The sequence below is a fragment of the Aulonocara sp. 'chitande type north' Nkhata Bay genome, linkage group LG12, assembly GCF_057382095.1.
Source record: "Aulonocara sp. 'chitande type north' Nkhata Bay isolate Kocher_YH1m ecotype deep benthic linkage group LG12, A_spYH_male_GT1.1, whole genome shotgun sequence".
NCBI lineage: Eukaryota > Metazoa > Chordata > Actinopteri > Cichliformes > Cichlidae > Aulonocara > Aulonocara sp. 'chitande type north' Nkhata Bay.
The window spans coordinates 14144304-14169714 of NC_141355.1; the positions used below are offsets into that span (position 1 = coordinate 14144304).

General features: G+C 40.7%; 2 protein-coding genes across 8 annotated transcripts in view; one reads left to right on the forward strand and one right to left on the reverse strand.

Moving 5' to 3' along the window:
- adamts13 (ADAM metallopeptidase with thrombospondin type 1 motif, 13) overlaps positions 1–6972 on the reverse strand; it is an 18551-nt gene extending 11579 nt beyond the window's left edge. Inside the window, exons 1-3 of the mRNA XM_086313660.1 lie at positions 6611–6972; positions 5206–5359; positions 4937–4994 (exon numbers count right to left, since the gene is read on the reverse strand). The gene's annotated coding sequence lies outside the window, so the exon portion shown is untranslated. The remainder of the gene's footprint in view (positions 1–4936; positions 4995–5205; positions 5360–6610) is intronic.
- Positions 6370–25130, forward strand: LOC147317059 (neuronal calcium sensor 1). 7 transcript variants are annotated; one of them, XM_086313666.1, is made up of 11 exons: positions 6648–6835; positions 6920–7042; positions 7493–7613; positions 8643–8785; positions 13332–13356; positions 18641–18779; positions 20561–20639; positions 20825–20913; positions 21002–21079; positions 23295–23402; positions 23516–25130. In XM_086313666.1, exons 4-10 carry the CDS (start codon positions 8722–8724, stop codon positions 23391–23393), a joined length of 573 nt encoding a protein of 190 aa, XP_086169792.1. In that variant the 5' UTR covers positions 6648–6835; positions 6920–7042; positions 7493–7613; positions 8643–8721; the 3' UTR covers positions 23394–23402; positions 23516–25130. The 7 variants fall into 7 exon arrangements, with proteins under 7 accessions (XP_086169795.1, XP_086169796.1, XP_086169792.1 ...); XM_086313669.1 differs by lacking the exons at positions 6648–6835; positions 6920–7042 and adding an exon at positions 6370–6388; XM_086313670.1 differs by lacking the exon at positions 6920–7042 and having other exon boundaries at positions 6639–6887; positions 7493–7620.
- Positions 25131–25411: the final 281 nt, after the last annotated feature.

Sequence of the window (25411 nt, forward strand, 5' to 3'; positions counted from 1 at the left end):
GTCACTGAGTGATAAAAGCTATGACGACCCACCGAGAGTTTTTGTATTTGCAGTGATGGCAGCTTCCTTGCTTTATTTAGAAACCAAAAGTCCAACTTTAGACACCCCACCATATTTATGGGCCTTTCCCAGACAACAAATGAATTGTGCTGAATTTGTTACAAGTGATTGTGAAGTTTGTTACCCGTTGTAGCCATTAGAGGGCACACATGATCCTGTGGATGAAATGAAAGTAACGGGGGGAGAGAGCAGGAGCTACTCCACAAGAGTGTAACAAACTAACATCCCTCATGTTCACGACAGAGATGAAACCAGCGTTAAGCTGCTTATTTGTAAGGGCCGAAGATTCAGAGTGTAAGCAATAAAACAGCTCAATTTAAGCAACATTAGACGATCTAATAACTTTGGTCTGTGGCTATAATTAATTTCCTTTACAGTTTAAATTAGGTCAGAAGAAAGACTTTCTTCTCTCCAACTATTTTTAGTGCTTTTTTTTAACACTTGGTGGAGGAAAGCCATTTTAAATATAACTTTATGCTTTGATATTCCTTTGATGACATGAATACAGTAGCAATGAACTTATCAGATTCCATCTGACTTTTAACACAACGCTGGTTTCTCATCCTGCTATGAAAAAGATTCAAGTATAACCAGAATGTATTCCACGCCTTACATAAACTCCGAAATGTTGTGGAAATAGCATTTGACCCTCTTCCTCTCTCACTCGCTCTCTCTGTTCCTCTCCATCCCCTTCCTTCCTCTGGGGGTATAGTTTATCTCTGCAAAGCTAGGATTCAAGCCCCATCTGCCATTAGTCGGCCAGATATCTGCCTGTTGTCAGTCTGAATTAACAGCTGGGTGTCACAAGCATTACACCAGCGTTGCTGCTCCACTAAAACCTCAATGCCATGCTAGATTTGCCGAGCACAACAGACTGTGATGAGCGTCGTCGGAGTCTCATGCCTGCTCACTCTGAGGAGGGCATGAATTGTATATTCATGATGTCCTAAATTATATATATCTAGCCATATGGGATACACAAGTGGGCACAGCAGATGAAGCCTCAGGAAAATTTTGTTTGGTTGTAATTACTGAGGAAGGAGGAAGCTGTTTATGGCTTGAAAAATATTCATAGAAAGTAATCTCTGTTAGATCACTTTGTGCCCCATTTGTAGTTATCTTATTGCTAGAAACTATATTAAAGTCATGTAAAACTGCATGTCACGCATTACGACATTTTGGAAAGACATTTGGTAAACTGGGTTTTTTTCACTGTGAAGTCCAGCCTCGCAGTGTTTAATTTTGAGATGCATTTAAGTAGAGTGGCTCTGGCTTGTACATAAAAGGATTGTCGCTCATCTGCTGCTCTTTGTCATTCCATCCATCTGTCACAGAGTCGCAAAGATTTGTGTGTGTGCAACAACAACAAAAACAACAGAAATGTTCACCTGCCTCTTTATGACAGTCCATCACCAAAACTTTATGTTGGGGAAAAGCACTGATGGCAGATCAAGTATGTTAGTTTTAGTGGATGATTGAACAGAATCTTCTGACCTGACTTTTTTCTGCAAGTTATCAGCTGTAACTATAAGCAGAAGTCCTCGCATAAATATAGCACACCTTTCATGTCTCAGTAAAGCTGCATTTCTGTTCAGACTTAAGTACTGGACTATTTATAAAATTGTCACAGTGATGTATCAGATGCTGAATCAAAGTTACCTTCATGCATAAAAGTACCAGCAGAATGGCCCTGTAACATCTGTTTTTCAAACATACTGACGTTCCTCTGAACATTTATTTCCTCAATTTATGCATGGGTGTCTCTCTCTCTCTGGAAAATCTGTAAACCTAAGAATATTTCCTCCTGCTGGTGGAGTTTCTCCTCCCTTTCAGTGTTCCATCTGCTAATTAAGACAAATATTGTGTTGATGCTATACTGTCAGCCCTGATATGATAGCTTTCCAGTGTTTTCAAGGCAATACGGAGGGTGCTGAAACTTGAAATGTGCAGTCATTTTCCTGGCCGTGGCATTTCTTCCAGGAGCCCCCCAGCTGTTTTAGCATATGTCAGCATATCGCAGGGATGCCGACGTTGCGCCGGCATTTAATGATGCCACTGTGCTGCTGATGGTGATGCCTTAATGATCGTGGTGTGTGGTTTCTGATAAACGGCTATAATCTGCAAGTGATTATGAACAATCATTTTCAGGGGAGGCGCTTTTGTAATATGTGTTTCAATAATGGTGTGATGTGAGGTAAAGCGGTGTTTGATCAATGCATTATTCTGTAATGTTGTCCTGTTTGGAAGTTAAATGACTATAGGAGCAGAATTTTCATGTCTCGCTCTGGAGTTCGAGTTTTCTACACCGAGACTGTTTTATGAGCTAAAATGTGTGGCATCACAGATATGCACAAAAAAAGAATTATCACACAAGGCCGACAGCAGCAGCAAAACACTAGTTTAAAAGTCTGTGATATCACAAAGCAGATACTGTATGTATAAGCATACAGTTGGGTGGTGCAATGGTAATTCAATTGCCTTTCAAACAGATCCAGACAATGCAAACCTTACCTGCTGCAATACCTACTGAAGTTAACTTCAACATAGTGATCTAAAATTAGACAAACATAAGACAGCATTTAGACTGAACTTGATACAAGATGCAGACTTTAGTTTAGTAAACTCAACAAGGCTTCTAAAGTTCTAAACGATCCAGAAAGATAAAAAAAATCTTAGAGCAATTTGCCCCATTTTTGCCATGGCCTCTTTCTCTATTTCTCAGCCTTGTTCTCTCTATTCCTACGGGGCTACTGTAACTGCAGTTGACTGCAATAAGGGACTGCAGGGAAGGATACTGAATACTAAGCTGGCCAAGTCAGACAGCCTACATTTTGATCCAATCCTCCCATGAATTAACAGAAAGCTCCTATCGGGCTATAGGATGATGGCGTGGCAGTTGTTAATGAACAAATCCAATAGCTGAACATCTGTTTACATGATGCTCGGGGGAGTTGAATTTTAATAAGCTACGCATGGAGATGTCTGACTGCAAAGTTTGGACTCGAGCATGAGAAGAGGAATCGAGAGCAAAAATACAAATGAGCCTTCTGGTTACATGACTCGTCCTCACGTCCTTCAGTATAAAAATCAATACACGAAACTGCAGCGCATTAATCTTTTTCTTCAGACCAATTAAAATTCCTTTCCCCATCTTTTAGCAAGTATGTATCTGAAATCATTTTCCCTTATTCCCATCTTGTGCTCTTTCCCAGCAGGACCCTGCAATCTCCAGATCAGTAATTATAGTAGCCTATGTTTGGATACACCTTACCTGAAATTTGCTGGTATGGTGTCTCAATTTACAATCCCACTCTCAAGCTTTCAGTTTTATTTACTTCTGCCACAGCCCTTCGATTGTGGATTCTTTGTCTTTTGGTCAGACGCATGGAATTTAACAGAAGAGAGTTTCATGAATTTTGGGAAAAGAAGGAACAATCTTTAAAAAAATGGGGTGGATTGTGCAGTTTGTTTTAATAACATAAATGAGTTGCACACACAGACTGTACATAAGAGATGTATGCAACCACTGAGAAAATCCCCCATTGGTTAGTAACGTTTCATCCCAAAGGCTGAGGTGATAGTTGCATCTTAGCATTTTGAAACCAGCCGTAGTTGGGTGTGGCCACAAACAGGCCCCCTCGTAGGGTAAGAAATTACCAATCACAAGGTAGGCCTGCCCCAAGGCAAATGCTGCTTTATTGCTGTGTTTTAACAGAGAGCATCATTTCTAGAATGAACATCATGCTGTGTTTAACAAACTAGCCACTGAGACCATAAAACTCATTAGGAAAGTATTTGCTGGGCTCATAGATCAAGCTACTGAAGGTTTGTATTTCCCACAGAGATTACTGAAATCTTTCTTGTTTTGGTAACAAAACGACCCCCAACCCCCTTTCACTTTTACGTATCATTTTTCAGACCCGGAAACCAAGCCCACTTTTTAAATACAGTCAATAGCGTGGTTGCCAAGAAGGGATGGGCATTCTTCCAAAATCATCCATCATATTATAACCACAAAAAAAAAAGATAACCTTTTCTTTTTTTTTTGTAGCTCAGTGACTAATATTAGAAAATCATGCACATCCCTACCCCCAAGGCTAACAAACTTTACTCCCTAAATATTTGATGAATAATGAGGCTTTTACCTTTATTTGCAAACCTGTACACAGATGTCTCCCAATCTCTCTCTAGTCAAATTTGTGAATTTAATTTTTGTGGACGTGTACAAGACCTGCAAATCTATCATTAGAGTCATATATGAAGATGTGCAATAAAAACATCCCAGTCTGTATTCAGTTTCAAAACTGTGCTGCTGAGAAAAGCAGACAAGTCGGGCAAGTCTGCAGACACGTTTTCCTTTTGCCCGGAAATTTGCATTTTTAGCAAACTTTATTAAGCATAATTCACTGGATTTTGAACCCAGGCTTTCTCTGTGAAGGTCAAAAACTTGACCCTACCTTACAAAGTTAATATAGTACCTTACGAAGCCTATTTTCAGTAGTAACAGTATTTTTCTTTGACCACAACATTTTGTTTACTATGGTTGAATCAGAGTGTCAGCATTTTATGTTACTAAAAATAACTCACTCATAAGTGATATACATGTATTCAGCTATGTATAAGCTTTGATAAACTTCTGATACCTGAGCCCTCCACACTAGTAGTGTTTTTGGGGAGGACACTGAACTAACTTGCTCCTGATGCCAGACAAGCTCCTTGCATTCCAGCTCCACGGTCGAGTGTGTGTATGTGTGTGTCTGCTTATGTGAAACTCATTACAAAGTCCTTATAGAACCTGGCAAAGGTTGAATAATATTCCGTAAGTGGCCCTTAACACATTTCACAGTTAAGATATGAAAGGAATAAATAACAATACCAGTCTGCATCAGTACAGGGTGTACTCCACTTCTCACTGGGAAAGGCTCCACTGCGACCTTGAATTGGGTAAGCGAGAGAAGATGCATGGATGGATAAATATAAGAGTACTTGGATTCACTGAACAGTTATTGGATAGTCTGGGTCCTGACGAGAAAGCAAGTGAAAAGCAGTGAGTACACACATTTTTCTTCTCAAGAACATAACATAAAACCATATATGTAATAGCATGTACGGTGTTATGTTTAGAGGATGTGTGCACTTACATACCTATCAAGCAGCAGACTATGGCATCAGCAGCCGATTCACCAACAGGGGGACCTCAGAAATTCCCTCTCATGTTTCCATGGTGGTCACGCTTTAACTCGTGTTCTCATTATGCCTGAAGCCCTCTGGTGAAGTTATTTTAATTTTGACCAAAGGCCTGTGAGTGTTAAAGTTCATACTCAGCAGTGATTCAGCAGCCTTTTGCTGAAAATGTAACGACCCACTTACACACATCATTTATTCACACCCCATTGTTTGAACGGCTTGCTGCCCTAGGGAGGCTTTGAGACTGTAGATGGGCTTTTTAACAAGCTAGCAGATCAGTCTCTCCAAACATGACTTGATGTTATCGTTTTGTAACCAAGCTTTAAAAAAACGAAACCAAGCATATCACGAAACACAAAAACTATTTCAGTGTGTAACTTGGCTACCTGCCTTGTTTTCAACCATTAACATTAAGCGTGATAATTCACTATTAATGGAGGAAAGAGAGAGAACAGAGAGAGCAAAAGAGGCAGGTGATCTTTTTTTGAGTATGGGCTGCTCTGCTGCTGACATTTGAAATCATTGAAAATAGCTTGTATTTAAAATGCCATTGATTTTAGGTGTTTGTTTTTTTTAATAAGTCATTGAATATGTATGATGTGTTAATGAGAAACGCCATTAGAAAATGCTAATCATTTCTGTGTTATTTGGTTTGGTGTGAGAATACTGAAAAGTTTAAACAAGTGCAGATATGGAAGTGGATTACTTTGTAGCTTTTAAACATAGCAATAAATAAATAAATAGAAAAAAATAAACCTTTCTTTACTTCACACTTAAAAAGTGATCTTTGTACAAACCAGTGTTATTAACGGTAGTTATTTAGGCCAAACGCTGTAAATCAGATATCATGTAAATTTGGAATTTTACCTCAAACGCAGGACTGCCTTCAATGGCATTGTGGGACTTGTAGTGTTGCTCAACCTTGACTGACCCCGACGAAGGACTAAAAGTTAGATTATTCTGAATCGTTTTAGCCCCTTTACTTAAGGAACTTTGATATTTATGCTAAAAATGTAACTTAGTGCATTTTAATTCAACCCTTTGCCACAATTAATTTTTGTCCGTTTGAACAACAAACTCAGAATTCTCAAGTTACAAACACTAACTTTGAATCCAGTGCAGTGATTAAACATTAAAAAGGGTAAGTGTCTAATTTGAGTGTTATAAAGACAAACCTCACCACCACTTTCAACCATTTTTTTCTTTCTTTTTTTGTGTGTAAAACTGGGCAGGCAGACTGACCTGTAAACAACGTTACATATAATGTGAATGTGAGTCGAAAAGTTAAATTCTCGCTATATGCCCGGTGACACGTGTAAAGGCTCTTAAAGCACACAAAGAGTCAGTGTGTGTCCAGTGGTACCGCGACGTCAGTGTCTCTGGCACTGAGCTGAGTTGGTCGGGGCCATGCAGCAGAGGCAGCAACGTCACTCCCTGACGGCGGCATCAGAGCAGCACGGACGGCCATCCGCGCAGCAGCGAGTCGCTCACTCCGGAACTCGGCGAAGGAAGACGGCGTCGGACAGCGGCTTTCTGCTGTGGGGCAAATTTTTTCTTTTCACCGCGACTTTCCGCTTTTGTGGCTGAGGTAACCAGAAGCCGCTTTATATGGGAACGTTTTTTTCTTTATTCGTTTAAAGGTGTGTTTTCTGTTTTTTTCCTTGTCAACTAGCTACACGGAACAGCATGGGTACCAAACGTTTCGAGTACAATGACTAGCTTCCCGCACTGTAGCCATAAACTGAGGGTTGCTATGGTACTGCCAGGCAACATCCCACCTGCTGCTGCCGCGACTGTATGTATTTCTCGCTGCTGTCAATCAAAACACGTTGAAATTAATAAAAACAAAGCGCTTTTCGAGGGTTTTAACCAGGCTATACGTTTGTTGAGAATGTATGTATTTTAGTTGTGCTGTTTTGTCTTAGCCAGCTGTTTGAATCAGTCATTTCACAACGTGACTTCATTTTCTGCTCGTTTAGGCTGTGCTGATTTAACGCAGAATACTTTAATAGCAGCCTCTACAGTTAAATTGACAGCACTCTTCTAGCTGCATATTGTGTGATGCCTGCTGGCTACACTCAGCAGCTTAGGCAGTCACTACAAAGGTCGTCTTGTTTTGAGTGTTTTTCCAGTTAAGTGCCCATGTGTCTGTGGCTCTAGGTGACAGTCCAGTCCATTTCTCATGAAATACAGCACATGCCTGTCATTCCCTTTGTAACTGCTGTCTGTTTGTTTATTTTTATAGTGTCTGTGCAATATCCAGGACCAGAAGGCTTGAGCAAACGCAAAATGGTGATTACCAGCGTGGCATCCCTCGCAAAGACATCACTGGCCGTCGACGCAGAGTACAGATGTTTGCAGTGAAGGTGCATAGTGCGTACAGTAGTCTTCTAATTCTGTGGCTCAGACAGCTGCTGTGGTTAACCGTCAGTGCATGCCAACGCCCGGCCCACGGTACAAAGAAATTCCATTATCCCCATCTCTGTGACAGAGAGGAAGAAACCACCATGCCATGTTGTCATGAGGCCAGAAAAGGAGGGAGAATTATGAGTCAGAATGGAGGAGAAAAAAAAAAAGAAAACTGTCACTCTTCAAATACACATCTAAACTTGGTAGACAGCTCACATGCTTATTTTAAGAGCAGCACCGGATCTCTTTTGTGCTGTTCAGTTGGCATCAGAGCTGTAGAACCATGAACAGACTTGGCGTCTTTCTGGTATCTTCTTTTTTTCCCCCCTAGAAATTATTACTGAAGCTTTTTAAAACTGTTTCTTTACACTGTGGTGTCTGTGTAAATTCCAAGGATTAGAGCTAACGTTTTAGAGCGAGCGCAAAGTGCAGCGGGGGGCATCCAAGTCGAGCTCTGTTCATTGTATTTTAGTTTACACACCTCCTTATCTCAGCTGTCAAGAGGGAGGACTCTTTTTCTACAGTAACTTACCCTGAGCAATAGAGATAGTGGTGGGAAAGGAGGGGTGGGAGGAGTGAGAAGAACAGAGAATGACTGTGAGGGAGCGAGCGTGCTTAACCCAGCCACTGAGTGACTCTTGTATCCAAGGACGAAGGTAGCAACGCGTCCAAACGCCACTCTTCGCCCACGGGCTGCTGTAAAGAAATGAGGCGGACACATAGGCGCTCCGCAGCGCTCGTATAGACTCAATAGCCTGCTGGGTCCTCTTCACGTGGTCCCCTGGGGTTTGACTCGTCTGTGTGGAGTGCTGATGGCTGAGCAGATCATGACCGCAGCTAGAGTGATATATACAGAACGATTAGCCTGAATGGGAGTGTTTTATTTCCTTTTCTGTCAAAGCAAACTCAAATAAAAGTGTCTTTCTCCTATCTCACCCGTGTCTTCGCACCTAAACTAGCCCCACTTCTCTTGCGTGTTTTGGCAGAGGAGCAGACTGGCGAGGACGTAGTAACAGGTGATACGTGCCAGCGTGGATTTGGGGGCGTCGAAGAGAGCTGAAGATCATGGGTAAATCCAACAGCAAGCTCAAGCCAGAGGTGGTAGAGGAGTTGACAAGGAAAACCTACTGTGAGTAACTGAAAGTGTGTTTGTTTTTTGCTTGTTCTTACAAAGAAAAACTTTGCAGAAACTTTTTCTGTGAGCTTGTCATAGCCTGTTGGCCTGAGGTTAAAGAACATACAGCTTGCAATAGGAATACATAATACAGAGTTTATTGCTGCGGTTTGCTAATCTCATTTTCCACCCACTGTGCACCACACAGGCTTAAGAGTAAATAACGCTGCCTGCTGGGATGCTTTGGGATGCTATACATTTTTCACCACTGACAGAGCAGATGTCAGTTGCGAATGATCTCCTCATTTGTTTCAAATTTCAGATTCTTGAATGTATCGCAGACTGCAATCAGCTAAGGCTGAGTAAAAAGTTGCAAGCGGGGGTCTTTAAGTTACGCTGAGGACATAGTAGAGTTTGTGGCAGCTGTAATGATAGCTTTTCTTTACCGATGAGAATGTGGTTTTATGTGCTGTGCTTGTAAACATGCTGTATGTTCTACTTCTAATGTGACAGACATTGATAAATTTAAACGTAGAAAGGGTAAATCAATTGTGCTTGTGCCGCCACACTTATAAATTGCATTCCTGCGTCAAGATCGATGGATGGGGTGGACTCACAGAAAGGGGACTGACCCTCCGATAAAGAACTGTAGCGAAGGTGCGACTTTGTAATTATATCTTCGATTGTTGTTCCCGTTGATGCATTAGGGTGCAAATTGACTGTATTTCTACCATCTTACCAGCCGTTGCTTATCAACGTCTGCTCAGCTATCACTTTGGATCACATTTCTAATTACCACCAGCAATGTCTGCTTGGTATCCACTATATTAACCACTTGTGTGTTATTTTTGGAGCACAGCATTGCTATTATTATTATTATTATTATTTGAGCACCGTGGTGTGCAGGTGTGGGTGGGAGTTGACATCCCCTGGCTGCTTAATGACAGTGTTATTTGTGTGGTTGGTCTCTCCACAGCAGAACCAAGGAAGGCTGTTGTAGCAGGAAATTGCTGTGGAGGAAGATTAGACTTCATGCTGGGCTGGACTGCTTGCTGCTGTCCCTTTCTCTCTCTCGCTCTCTCCCCCTGTCTGACTGGTTTTCTCATTCTCTCTTAACCTTTCACCCTGTCTCTTTTGCTTTTCCCCCTAACCGCCCTCTTTGAGCAGGGAATGGAATAGTATAATTAGGATCTTATCTGGTTAGCATCGCTGAGAGGGGCTCTGAGCTTTTCTCTCCCAGCGTGATCGTTCTCTTGTTGCTACTGTTGTTGCTTGATTTGAGACTATCGTTTCTGCTTTCCTTCATCCTGTTACCTCTTTCTCTTGCGCTCCCATGAGAAGCGTAGTCTGCCATTTTAGTCAATGCTTTCCTTTGGTCCTTGACAGATTGGGGACTCAGTAAATTTCCCTGTGCCCCTCTGTTTGTTTGTGTTTGTGTGTGTCTGGTAAAAGATGCAGGATGTTTTGCACAGAAAATAATGTGTGTTAAAAGGTAAACAGCAAGGCCAGAATTGAGGCCCATTTATTTACGAGGAATAAATGCTGACATCTGGATTTATTGTATTTTAGAAAATTTCTTATGAGCATATTTTTGGAATTTTTTTTTTTTTTGTTATCGTCAGTAAAACACCTTCAGAGACAACAGTAGGCTGTGCAACAGCTCTCACTAATGAGTGATTTTTCTGGTCTTTAGTGGAAAACAGTAGGGAATAGTTACAAACTCGCTCCTCCCCATAAATGCTTCCCTGAATGACTGTTCTGGCATTACATGGAAGGACCAGCAATCCTATTAAAATGTCTGCAGGATGTAGCATAGGCCCATGTATCAGCATGAAGATTTTTTCTTTTTCTTTTTTTGAAGTGAAAAGAGACAATGACACTCATAGCGATGGAGGCACAAGCTGAATGTGTTCTAGCTAGACCCTGCAGGGCCAACGACTGAGTGGGCCCCGCACCCTCCTGCAACTGGCTGATTGCATTATTGCCCATTGCCACTGACTGAGTTATGTAACACTGTTTTTTATTAAATCGCAGCCATGGTAAATTGCCTCAATTTCTGACTGCAGCAATGGCTTTTGAGGCCAATTTAATGCTAGCTTGGCTTGGCTAAAAGTAGTGAGATTGACCCTGTCATTTACTGACCAGAAAATGGTCACAGGATGAGTTTCTCGGTTTAAATGCTGAGCAGAACAAATTGAGATGGAGATATATGCAGAGCTCCTTATCCGTAGTCCCTGTATTGTTTTGCTCTTGATCTGAGGTAGTCGCATTATCACAAACATTTGGTAAATATCATGTTTTGTGTTTCAGGTGTTTATTTTCTTTTTTCCCAAATTTGTTGTTTGTTTGTTTGTTTGTTTGTTTGTTTTTTGTTTGTTTGTTTTTTTTAATTTGTCTGTCTCCTACAATGCGAGACTGCTGGATAATGTAATTTTATATTTTTATTTTTATTTTTTTACAGGAGAATGTAGCCTTGCTTACTCAACACTTTTTACCCTCTCTGTGTTTTACCTGGCTAGTAACCATGACTATGAGCTGCTCAAGGTTCAACATTACAGTAGATGAAATTAGTGATTAAGTTACTGTCGTTTTGTTGTCTTTAAAAGCCTTTTACTTTCCCCCGGGCCAAACAGAAGTGGTGGTAGACAGCATCTATTGTCAGCTTGCTGCAGCAGCAGCAACATGAGTTCAGAGAGCCTCTCAAAAGACCACCTGGTTAAACTAATGCTATTGATTTCCAGCCCTTTTTTTTCATTAGTAATCCCAGGAGCCAAGAGGCTGAAAATTACTTTGGTTACTTGAGAGAAGAGAGACAAGGGAAAGGCATGTGGGAATGGTTGATTACATACTGGCAGATAGTAGTGCTTGTGTGGGCATGATAACACATCCTGCCACATAAACAGTTCTTTTTCTTAAATCAGTGGCTGACCTTCATTCCCTCTGCTTTCCTCGTCTTTTTGTGGCTCTCTAGGGTTTACTCCCACTTGTCTACTGCTATACAGGATATACTAGAATTAATGAATTCTATTTTCAGCAAAACAAAAGCTGTATTCCAATTAGGGCTGGGCCATATTATACCGTTCACGGTAATACCGGTATAATGTTAGGCAACGATAGGAAAATGAAATATCGCGATAGAATATGAGTAAACCGCGCATGCGCAGTGCCTTTGTTTTCATACGCACATGGCCGATTGTTGAGTGAAACAGATGAACCAGAATTGGTTTGTAAAAATGGTGCAACTTCAGTGATGTGGAACTGGTTTGGTGTTTGTCTGTCAGATACACGACAAAGCACTTTTTTTTTTTTGCAGAACATGCAAGCGGCCGTCGTTATTGTCAGACTAAGATGCTCTTAAATCTGGGAGTAATCTGGGTCCTAAACTCCGTATGTTTCAGGTCAAACAACACTGCAGCATCACTGAGAGTTTAAAACTCTCTAAATTCTTTCATCTTTAATAAAACGATCAGCATTGCTGCTTTACCAGGTGTAACTATGAAGTTTAACTTCCAGGCATCCATGAAAACAAAATTTATTACATTTAACTGAGTTAGAAGTTAGCAGGAAGCTAGCGGAAGTTAGCTCGCTAGTTTCGCTAGTTACCTAAGCATGATATTGCATGTTCTGACTGAGAGATTTCTGAAAAAATTCAAACGTACAGCTCTGCTTTCACTTCCAACATAAATGAAGACAGGAAACTAAACAGCAGTGACGTTTGTAGGGTTACTGAAGTTGGGCTAGCTGGTATATAATGATGTGCTACGTGACTGCTAGCGACACAGCTACGTTAGCATAACATAAACAGTGAAGCTGGAGGACAAACACTAACACTTTTCCACAACTGAGATAATCCATCCACAATACAAGGTTAGTCATTAATATACTGCAACAACATGGGAATAGAGCAGCTGCCAGAGAATTCAACATTAATGAATCAATGGTACAGAAGTGGAGGAAGGAAGAAGAATGAGTTTAATAAAGTTTGATTTATCTGACTGTTTTGTTTCACTTAATGTGCGTTATAATCCCGTGCACCTTATGGTCCGAAAAATACGTACTGCACACTACAGTTTAATGTTGCAAAGCACCTCTTTTTAACTTCAGTGGATATTATACATGGTTATGCTCAGGATATGTCAGCCCATTTCTACTGGAAATGCCTTTTGGTTAAACTTTCAGCAAGGAATTTGCATTTGCACTGTTACATTTTTATAAAGCTTTAATGTACATAAAAACCAGCTTCTTGTTTAAGTGAAAATAAATGGAAGGTTGTCTTTTTGCGCTAGTAATGTTGTGGAGTTGTATTTTGTCTCACATCAATTATATCGTCAGTTAAATCGTTATCGCAAATTTTCAAATATATCGTGATAAATATTTTTGGCCATATCGCCCTGCTCTAATTCCAATAATTGCATGTTGAAACTTAATGTTTTTTTTGTTGTTGTTGCATAAAACATGTTTGAAAGCCTAGTACCAATATGGTTGGCTTCCAGGCTCCTCTATTGTGTCTGATATGCTAAGTTTTGCATCTAGCTAATGTCACTCTTTATTTCTCTTACAGTTACAGAGAAGGAGGTGCAGCAGTGGTAAGTGTGTGCATGCATTTTTAATGAGATTTTTTTTTCCTTTGTTCATGTGGGGCTAGTCAAATATTAGCATTTAGCAGCGTCTTCAGTGACAAAGCTCGCTGGAGTTAGACGCTCCTTTCAGGTTTACTCCTTTGCATTAATCTGACAGCATCTGAATGTGCTGGTTTCATGTTTTTTTTATATAAAAGATACTGTGTCATTTTTAACACACCACAAATCCAAACTGCATGCTGTATTAACAGATTGGCAGGCACAAAAGTTTGACTCAAAGTGTCTCTTCATGAATTGCTTGGCTCACTGATAGCATGGTTGTCTTTGGAGAATGCCTTTAATTGCAATAATGTGAGAAATAATAGCATCTTGCTGGCTGTGTTTCTAATTTACAAAAGGTATTTACCTATGATGCACTCCTGATTTAGACCATCCGGTGGAGATCGCGCTCTCTATCTCTCTCAGCCTTTGTGTGAGGGGCAGTGACGTGCAGCATACATAAACGGAAAAATACACACTCGAGAAAGATATTTACAAATGCGGTCACACTCAATTAGAATCGATGTTGAGAGCTGTCGTCGTCACGATTAAAACAATTCTTTGGCACGTAAAGTGAAAGGTGTGCATCACGATCAGGTAAACACAGTGACCTTGACAGATTGACGAGGTCAGCATCGTTACATGTCCCAGGTCTCAAAAGGGTCAGGAAGTTTTACATTGACCCAGCTGGAAAAAACCCTTTTCGATGTATCCCTTCTCAGGATTCGTTTTCTTGAGTCAGCAAACAGTGTTGCTGGATTTGGTTTGATAGTCGATTTGGAGCCATCTCCTTCACACTTCCCTGAAGACAGATGAGTTCTGAAAATAGAATGACTTTGAAGCCTAACTGAGACAGAATGACTTTGAAGGCTGATAATACTGATACAAACATTTCCATGATGCATTCCTCCACAACCTTTTTGCTCTGTTTGCAAAAGGGATGTCTGATAACAGAGGAATGGCAGGGGTGCAAGCTGTTTCACTTTCAGGCAGTCATGACTACTTGGCCACAAAACCTACACAAGGTTGCTCATTAGTAATCCTTCCTGTCAGATTCTGTTCCTATTAGTCACTGTGACCTGAGCCAAGATGGGCTCATAGAGGTCTAGCCTTTGTCTGATCCCCGTCTATGTTAACAGCGTTAAAACATGCACGTCAATGTGTCAAAACGAAGCAAATTCATAAAACAAAGACAGTTTAAGCCAGGATATTGCATAAAAGTGGGCCCGGAGCAATCTGCTTTTATTGTTAAGGTGTGAATTTATGGATCTTTTTGTGAAGGGACAATTTGACAGCCTCTGGCAGATGGATAAGAAACAATGCTTTCTTCATTAGCGGAGATGATTCAAGCGTGAGCACAGTCATCTCTTTTGTTTGCCGGGTGGTGCTATTGGGCTATTATTTCTTTGAAAATCCAAATCAAAGTAGACCATAAATCAGAAAAAAGAGCTCTGTAATGAAGTGATGACTCTTCAATGTTCACATTTTAGTTCTCCTCCTTTTGACGTTTGCATTTCATGACCTAATTCCACATGCGTGAAAAGAGCTTTGCCTTTAGAACTAGTTGCTCTTCATGTTTCCTGTTGGGGAGTTTTTTTGCAGGGGGAAAGGGAGCCACGGCACATAGCAGTAGTACAGCAGCATTAGATATCACTGGACATTGGCAGGTCCAGAGCCTTCGAGCTGGCCTGTCTCTAGGGCTGCCTGAGTGCACTGGGGCGGAAACCCTCCCCTCCCCAAACCTCCACCCCGCCGGCTGTGCAGCCAGCTAGCTCGCCATCGCTCTCGCTGTCTTTCACAGGAAAGTTTGCACGAGCCCTCACTTGAAGATCAGTAGCAATCAACACGGCTGAGTGTGAGGGATGAGAGGGAATTTTACCAGGGGGAATGCCAGATGGCGTGTAATTAGAGCACAAGCACAGACACAGAAGAATTAGCAGGGTTAGATAAATGCCTGTGTTGTGCATTAAATTTATTCTCCTTTCTAATTCTCCTCTAAGGGAACATCATTAGTATGCCCGCGGCCTACCTGAAATCAATAACTAAATGCCATAGCTCAGTGATGTTCCCTGCCAGCTAGGCAGGAGCAAAAGAAACATCCTGCACAGTACCAAGCCACCGTGGTAGATGCCAAAGAACACAACCAGTGCCAGAAAATAAATATCTTATCTTCATCCCAGCACCCGAGAGTAGTCTGATCCACAATGTCACATCCCCACAAGTACAGCACGTAGTTGCACTATTACACCGCTTCAAGTACAGGCTGAACGTGTGTGTGTCTTAGCACTAATGTCACCAAGTAGGATCTCTTGTACATGACGTGTTCTTGGCAAATGAAAGTGATTCGTATTATGAGCAGCTGACACTGCAAACATGTTTACACGTTGGTGCAGTGCTTACTGTATCCACTATATCTACAGTTTGAGTGTACAGTGCATATGTAAATTAGCTGTTGTATAGTTGATGTGTTTCCCAAAGTTTGGGATGCTGTGCAAAATCTCAGTAAAGGTGCACTTCACTGTTTAAACCCTGCTTTTTGTGGAAATTGTGCAAAGACAGCGTATCAAGTTGTTTTATGATTTTATTTTTTTTTACATTTTTTAATTAAATTTTTTTTTTTAAATTTGATGCTAGCAAAATGTTTAACAAAAAAGGGGCAGGCTTAGTAGTCTGACTTATTCTTGCCGTTGTTCTTTTAATGTTACAGTTAAGTGACTGTCTGGTTGATGCACAATTGATTTCACTTGAAATAAATAGTTAATTATTTAAATATTCAGCTATTAAAACTGAAACACTGTGGAGCTGTAATAATAATAATCATAAGATGAAATGCACTACTGCGTCATTAGAGCTCTTTTATTTTATCATGTGTAAGAAATTATTTTATAATTGTTGGCCTGTTGCTATTAACTGCTTAAATGTCACTGGATTAGTTTTGCATACAAGTATATTTACAGGTCTAAGGAAATACTACTATAGACACTGTAGTCAGGCGTTCTCACATTTTGAAACCTTGAAAATGTTGTAGATGTGCTAAATTACTGGAAGATGTTTTCTAAGATGGTAATTCCTTATGAGTTGCAAAAAGGGGGGAATCCTTATTTACGCAGCTCTGAGGTACTCAAGTGATTTTAGCATTGCATTAAAAAAAGATTGAGTTCCTCTGAAAGAGCAAAAAATTAAAAAACTGTTCAAAATTAAAGCAGCCGAGTCCGCCCTATCCTTTTATCCATTTCCCATAATGCAACAGAAAATCACCTTCCATTAGACTGCACTTGCATCTTAAATGCTTTCTCCTCTTAAATGCCATACCTCCTGCTTGCAACACAGGCTTTTTGTTAAATTTTAAGGCTCGAGCTAAAGTCGAGAAAACCCAAACTACATCAACAGTCACTCAGTTTTTTTGTTTTTTTTTTCTATAAAGTTCCTTTTAAACCACAGAAGATTTGCTTTCACAGCCCGAGAAATGCTCCTGATGGGTGAACTGAGCCTTTGTGTGTAAAATTGATGGGTTGCCCTTCTAAAAGCCTTCTTTTTGCCATGCATAATGGCTCAAAACGCAAAGCAACAAAGTGTCTGGACAACATCATTTTTGCTGATCTTCATCTCAGTGAATTCATTTATCCTCTGGACAGAGAAGGATATAAAACAGCATTTTTGCCACGATTCTCAACACATTTCCAAACTGTGATTTTTGCCATGCAGTGTCTTGTTACTTATTAGAAAACAGATGCCAGTGCATCTTTAAGCGCATGCATCAATATGGGAGTGCTAATTTATTTTTGCTTGTCTGCAATGAGCTAAAATTTGCTGATATTTGACCCTCCTGATCTGACATTATTTAAAAAAAGAGCAAACTAGATGTGATATTGACAGAATAAGAATATTTATTTTAGATGTGATTCGATGAATTCATATTCCTCTCACTGTGGGTGTACCTATGATACAGTCTTCAGTGCCTGAAAGCAGTAAACGGAGAATTTGAATGCACTGTACTAACGGTTTTTGTACTAATTGTACTAGTTTTTGTACTTGTAATGTTCTGTGCTTGAACATGAGCACTGTATGTACAGTATGATAGAGCACATTTCATTGTCTTCAGTCTTTTCTTTGATATTCCCCCGTCAAGCATTAAAAATGACAAAAGAATTCAGGTGAAATAGGTCGGCTGTGGATTACGATATGCATTGTGCGTTCGGTTCTTTGAATACCAATCAGGTTATAGCCTGCATAGTTAAGCTAGGCTTTCTTTTTTTTTTTCCCTGCATGTATCTCCAGATAATTCATATATGAGAATTTTGTGGTTCTGCTCTCTTCTCGCTTTTCTTCTCGCTGAACTTTTTCCCAGCTGCTCCTCAAAGCTCCTTGCCTATTTCTTTGACTGTAAGGAGCTGGCTTCATTATCTCCCGGGCAGATTAAAAGTAAAAGAGTTTAAGAGGAGTGAAGAGTCAGAGTGTGAGTGGAAAAGATCGCCCCTGGCCTTCATTCTTCATCAGAACGCGCTTTCTCTGGCCTTAATTATAGCCCAGTCTTATTACGAACAGCCAGAGCTTAAGCAGAGACGAACACACAGTGCTCCCTTGTGTGAACTTGTGTCATTTTTGCTGTTGATTAAGAGGAAAAGCTTTTTGCAATGCTTTTTATAACTAGAGTGTTATTATTTCCCTGTCATGTCCTCCTCCTCCTACTATTCATCTAAGATTTATTTTTGTAAAGACTAAATCTCGCTTACTTGCTTCCTAACCTGTTCCTGTGTGGTTAGACTCTGTGGATGCAGACTTCCCTTATGAAGACATAGAAGAACACTGCCTACCTTTGAGTGATTGCGCTTGAAATTGCTTATGAAATGCTTCTATATTTAGGCTAATAGAGATGTTAAGTCACTCTCCAGATATGGTATTTCCAGAGGGCAAGAGGAAGCTCTCAGACTTATCTACCAGCCACGCATATTATCAAAAGAGGAGCAGAGAGTAATTTGATTAGAGTTAACCACCCTGGGCTTGCTATTGGATTAAGGCGATCGTCTTATCTGTGAATGAGACAAATAGCTTTGCACTTTACCTTTTTGATCTAGCGCACTCTTTCAGACTGAATCAGTAATGCCTATGGTAAGAGTGAGGAGGTGACTTCAGTCTACTGCTGCTGTCCGTTCTAGTCTTGATTATGAATTCTCGTTTCGTATGGTTGCATTGCATAAGGCTGTATTACTTTTTAAAATAATCTCACAGTGCGCTCTGTTTTTCTTTTTAGGTACAAAGGTTTCATCAAAGATTGCCCGAGTGGGCAGTTGGATGCTGTGGGTTTTCAGAAGATATACAAGCAGTTTTTCCCTTTTGGAGATCCCACAAAGTTTGCCTCCTTTGTCTTCAATGTTTTTGATGAAAATAAGGTTTGTAAACAAATTCATATGTTTTATTAGCCTTTTAGGGTGTGTAGGGAAATATTAAAATACCCTTGCTAGTTCACAGTAATATGATCATTTGGGGCTGGCATTGCCGTTAGATAAAAGGAGTCTGAGGAGAGGGCTAATCTGGAGGTTTTTGTTCAGATCATGTCAGTTTGTGAGAACAGCATCTCTTTCTTTGTGAACATCTAGGGACTACTGAGCAGAATAAAAGAGAAGCGTTGTAATCTTTTTCATTTTAATTATTATTCCAGTGCCATTATTGTTGTATTTTTCCCCCTCAGAGCTGTAGTCTCTCACATCTGTATACACACAGTTTTTGAATGAGAGCTGTTTGTTTTGGGCATTGTCATAAAAATTATAGGCAAAAATGTAATTAACTATTTCCCCATTGGGACGTGTACATTACCTACAACTGAAGAATCTAGCAGTGCCAGTGCAGATATTCTTTCTGTGATGCACACTGAGTGCTCACATTATGTATTTCTGGCAACATTAGCACAAAAAGAACCTGGATATATTTTACACTTAAAGATATTATATTACACTAGGTACCCCTTCTTTTTGCTCAAAAAGGAGCAACGAGCTGCAGTGGAGTCTTCGTGTCTACAATAACCTATAATTGTAACCCAGAGAATGTGCTGTTCTCTTTATGGGGTGAGGGTTGGAGGATGTACTGGCAAAGCCAACAAGATAGATGCATTTTTCTGAAGAAATCCACCTCACTGTAGCTGTACGTGATCATTGTGTTTGGGGACACAAACTGAAGAAGAGCAGTTCGCAGAAAGCTGCTGAGCCCCCCGGAGGTGTATTGACTTGAGTTAAAAGGCTTTGTGTCAGGAAGATCACACAATCCCCTTCATCTGATGTTTATCTGTGACCTTCATTAGCATTACGCACCCCGTAGTTAGAGAATGCATTGATCGTAGCAGTTTTTGGGACTTGTGCGATCTGCAACACATGACTTTAGCATTTTCTGTCTAGTCAGCTGTCTGGTAGAGATAGCATTAGCTGACCCTGAGGGGCACAAAAACACCAGGCTTTTTTCCCCTGCTTTAAAGAATACTGTGGCTAAACTTGCAGTGGGCAGCTGACTTAGCAGAATGTAGGAAGACGACAGACTCCGTCAGCTGCTTGAAACAGGAAGTCATAACATGATGGATTGGTTTGAATTAATGGCGTCTGAGAAACTTTGAGTTGTGTTTTTATGATTTAGAATCAAGTCAGTAGACCACTCTTTGATGCACAAAGTGTGGATTTAAAAGTGTAATTCGTCTTTTTTTTTTGTGGGGTTTTTTGTTTTGTTTTGTTTTTTTAGCTCAGCGAGTCACATTTTAACAACACTTAGAGAAAACTAAATTTCAGAGTGGAACGGTTCCTGCCCCGTTGGACAGAATGATCACTCGCGTCCATTCGTGATGTGAAATGACTGGAAAATGCGAGGCGTCTTTGCTCCCCGTATGTTGTGGTCGTATGTTTGCCTGCTGTAATTTTTAGACTTTGAGCCAGTAGCATTCTTCTTACTAATGACCAGAGGTGACATATTTCTACCTCAGGAGAGAGCCAGGTGCGAGGCAAAAAATAGCATCTGACTTGGAGCAAACGTCTGGCCCCATTTTCAGAAGAATCCAGCAAGGACATCATGAAAAGAACAGGACAGAGTTTGTGAAAGTACAGCCACTGCAAGTGTGAAGTGAGAGCCTCGTCTTGTCTCTGGGCCATTTCTCTTCACTCTCTTTCTCTCCCCTCTCTCGGTCGCTCTGCAGGATGGACGCATCGAGTTCTCCGAGTTCATCCAGGCCTTGTCAGTGACTTCCCGGGGGACTCTAGATGAAAAGCTGCGATGTAAGAAGATGGAATCTCCTCTCTTGTTGTTAATATTTAAATGACAGGAGTACAGACTTCTAGAGAGAAAAACGGCAAATAAAACCTTGACTTAATTTTTAAACCTGTGACAAAGTGTGACGATATTTAGACTCCTTTTTCACCCACATGAAGCCCACATATTTTAACTTCTTGTCTTTGTACAGGGGCTTTTAAATTATATGATCTCGACAATGATGGCTACATAACCCGAGACGAGATGCTGAACATTGTAGATGCCATATATCAGATGGTGGTAAGTTTTCCCAAACATTAGAGATCTAATCCTGACTCGTTTTAATGCAAACACCATATGAAGCATTATGATGTTGCTGATGTCGTAGGGGAACACTGTGGAGTTGCCTGAGGAAGAAAACACACCAGAGAAGCGTGTGGACCGCATTTTTGCAATGATGGATAAGGTCAGTGTTTGAGTACTAGAGATGTAATTAGTAGGGGTGCAACGATATTCGTATCGATATTGAACCGTTCGATACAGTGCTTTCGGTTCGGTACGCATATGTATCGAACAATACAACATTTGTAATTTATTTTATCAACTTTCCTTCTGACGATGCTGTCTGTGTTGAGCGCTCAGTGAATCTGCGTTCGACTACTCCGCCTAGGCTGCACTGTCGAGCGCAGATCCACTGAGCGCTCAACACAGACAGCATAGTCAGGAGGAAGAGCGCAGGGCAAGCTAGCAAGACAGAAGTTGCAACATGGACCTCCCCCACCCTCATTCAGATCTGGCGTTTGGAATTATTTTGGTTTTCATGTGACGTATGACCCTGAAGGTAAGCAAGTCATGGACTAAAGTAAAACAGTATGTTGGATGTGCCATGCAATGCTCAATTACATGGGTGGGAACTAGTGTGTTAGCGCAGTTAGCTCGTTAACGTGTTGGCCGTCTAGCCCCATGCACGGGGCGATCGGCGGTAGCTCGTTAACGGAGATTTGCCGTGTTGTGGCGTTAAGGTCATTTCAACGAGATTAACCTGAAAGCACTAGTGGGAACACAACGAATATGACTGCACATTTACGCCGACATCATCCTAGTGCAAAGACAAAAACAACAAGCATGCTACTAACTTTAGCCGAGTCATTTAGACAGCTGTTAGCACGTGATTCTCCTTATGCTGCTGAGAATATAGCCCAGAAGAAGCGGATAGTATCGCTTTTATTTTGGAAAGAGACATTTCTCTGTAATAAACTCTCTTTTCCAAAGATGAGTGATTCCTCAATCAGATACAGGGCTTGCAATATCGCTAGCCCGACGTCCTGGGGCTAGCGATTTTTTTCAGACGGGCTACTCTGCCCGTCGGGCTATTGTAGGAAGGAAAAATATATGTCAATGCTTTTGCATTCTTTCAGAAATGTAGCTGGGTAATTATGTCATTGGCATCGGTGAGCCACTGTCAATATGTGACATATTGAAATCGCGTTTGAATTTGCGCTTGTTTTTTTGCTTTCACTTTGCAATGACAGCACTGATCTGTGAGTGATGATAATTTGTGCACCAATTCCTCTGACATCGTCTTATTAATCGTTAGCTTACTATGCAAACATGACAAGTGAAATCTCCCGCAGCTTAAACATGTGAGAGGTTGATCGCGCAGAGAATCGCTGAGCTTATGTGAGTCCGTGTGTAAAAGCAGCAGGATTTATATTTCAGTTCTGCTGAGCCAAATAAGACAGGTCAGGGTGAAGAAGTGACAGCCAAAGAAAAGCTTACCACAAAACGGAGAAGTTATGACAAATCAGACTATAAGGCAAAAAGAAAGTGCAGCTTTATGGTTTCATGGACAAAAGAATTTCTGTGGCTGCAATATGACGAGCTAAATAACCAGGGCTGCACATAAGTGGTCCGCAGGTGCGCATTTGCTGTCAAAATAAAAAACGCGCACAAGGGTTAGGGTTAAATTTAAAAACTGTACTTTTGAGTTAAAATATATATTTATAATTTTAATAAATGACAAATTAAAAAGGCATGAACATTTTTTTTGTATCGAAAAAATATCGAACCGTGACACCAAAGTATCGAACCGAACCGAACCGGGAATTTTGTGTATCGTTGCACCCCTAGTAAATAGTGATAGAGCAATATCTGATATTCATTGAGACTGACATTGATATAGTCATGAGTTTAACTTTATTAGGGCTTTCGTCTACCTTTGTTGCCACCCTCGGGGCTTTGATATGGACGCTGTTAAGTTTAGAGCTGTTAGCTGTATTCATCACAGTGTCACTAACACCGCCTGCAGTCTATAAACATCATATATATATATTCTCCTCCACCTCTAGCGCTCAGTGCTGGTGCCCGCTCTGTCAGCTCCAAGAATCTACTCGGCTTTAGTGAAAGATGAGATGCTGCCTGCATGGGCGTGTTTGTCAGCTCACTACTGCCAAGATCAGCCCATAGGAGTAACTGTGCAGCACAGCAGCACTTAGTGATTTGTATTAGCTGAGAGTGGTGACTGTCCAAGTGCACTGAACCAAACATCAGTCCCAATAGCGTAGAATAGGGGCAACATGACATGGCCTGAGATGCTTTTTTGCCCCCTGCTGGAAGGTGTGTGTAAAAGCATCACAGGGCTTCAGCTCGATATATTTTTCTGTTTTTGTGTCGTGTTGCAGAATGCAGACGGGAAGCTGACTCTGCAGGAGTTTCAGGAAGGATCAAAGGCAGATCCCTCAATTGTTCAGGCATTGTCACTCTATGATGGACTTGTGTAGGAATGTAAGGTGAGTGGGGTATTAATCAGCTGCTACCTGCATACCTACCCGCATGGGTGATTTTTCAGTTCCCGGTCATGCTTCAGCCTCACAGTAATGCTGTGTAATTTCTATTTCTTCAGAGCAAAGAATACAGAAAGGAACTTCAGTCTGCGGGTTGAAACCAAAGTGAAGAAGCCACTTTCTGCTCTTGAGTTTGTTCTTATGAATTATTCATCTGGCTCATTTGTTTACTGGCAATCAAATATTCTTGCAGCGCTGAACGAAGAGCGAGACAGGACCTCCTCTCACTGGCTAATGTAATGCACTGGCTGCTGCCAATTGTTGCTGACATCCTGCTCAGCGTTTTGTCAACTGTGAAGTGAGCTTGTGAAGACTTTTTTTTTTTTTTTTTTGTAGTAACACAGCAGCTCTGTTAGTGATTACCCAGCATGCTCTGAACACAACCAGGTATCATAACTCAACTGCTCCACTCACATCCCTCTTACACCTCAGATGGATCCCACTCAGCTTCCCCCCACTGTCCGTTACACACCAGTGCAGCACCATCACACTAATAATGGGAGGAAGCCACATTTTAACTCGATCACCCAGAAGCAGATTGCAAACTTTTCTACTCCCAAGTATCTGCCCATCTGCGTTTCCAATAGCGGACTGTGAACAAATATATCGTCTGATGTGATAGCGAATCCAAACCTGTCTGCAAAACCCTCCGTTGTTTGTGCGTGCTTCTGCAGCTACGCAGCATCGCATCACACCCTTGAGTAACTCTGGACTTTGGAGTATTGTGTAGTGCGAGGTACTGAATTCCTGTGGAGATGTTCGTGTGCATCTTGTTCACATGCTGTAAAGCGGCAGATGCAAAGTGAACTGCTCACTCAGAGGAACTGTGCTGCTGCTTCATCACCACACAGAGAGACTCTAAACCACAGGAGAATCTGTCGGGGGGGAAGAAAGTGTTACTTTTGTGATAATGTGAACACTAACTTAAAGACACAAAGCAGTATAGTGTGTATTATATAATGTAAATATAATGGTAATTTATTTTCTGCTTTTTTTTTTTTTTTTTTTTTTTGCTGCATTTATGGGAATTTCCTCATAAATATGGAATGAAGTTTTATTTTTAAATCAAAGGTTGTTGAAATGTATTGCACTGTATTTGTCATTATTGTTGCCCGATTCTCATTTTTGTCACGCCCCGAGGTTTCCTTTTCTCGAGAGAGCAGGGTTTTTGTTTTGTTTTTTCATGTGAGGAGGAATTTTGAAGTAGCACAGAGTTTTCTATGGATTATTTTGCTGTGTTTGCAGCCCGTGCATCCCATCGTGGTTCAGTCTCCCTGCTGTTGTTCGCTCTGCTGCCCCCGCCTCTCGAATGGCCCGGCCAAGCAGCCCAGCCCGGTTCTCACAGCAGCCGAATTGAAGCTCAGTATTTCTTTGGAGAGCACCCTCAGCAACACAAAGCCATGGTCACTGAGAGCCACAAACGGACATCATTTCTGACTGTGAAGCTTTTGTGAGCTCTGTGGTTTCAGTTGTCTGCTTGGTATTTGTTCTGTGTGAGACCTGCGCATGTATTGATGCCTTTTTTTTTTCTCCATTGGATTGTTTCATTTTGAGCATTAAGATGTTTTTCAGCTTCACTGATCTTTATGCCTTATGCAAATTTACTAAATTCTAAATGTCATTTTCCTGTTGATTGACAGTATAAGAGCACAGAATAAAATGCATTTAAGTGGCTATCTTTTCTATTACTGTATCCTTAGTTTGTAATGGATAGAAAACTTTCATTTTAAAAAAAAAAAAAAAAAATATATATATATATATATATATATATATATATATATATATATATATATATATATATATATATATATATATATATATATATATATATATATATATATATATATATATATATATATATATATAAATAAATATTATTTTTTAATAACTTTAAGGGGCTGCTTTGTAGAATGACTGTTGCTCATGTGTTTATTTGCAATATTTTAAACTTTACG

Coding starts and splice junctions, on each gene's coding strand:
- LOC147317059 (XM_086313669.1), top strand. CDS start 8,722: ATGGGTAAATCCAACAGCAAGCTCAAGCCAGAGGTGGTAGAGGAGTTG. Junction 8,786..13,331: donor GTTGACAAGGAAAACCTACT/GTGAGTAACTGA, acceptor TTTCTCTTACAG/TTACAGAGAAGGAGGTGCAG. Junction 18,780..20,560: donor ATGTTTTTGATGAAAATAAG/GTTTGTAAACAA, acceptor GTCGCTCTGCAG/GATGGACGCATCGAGTTCTC.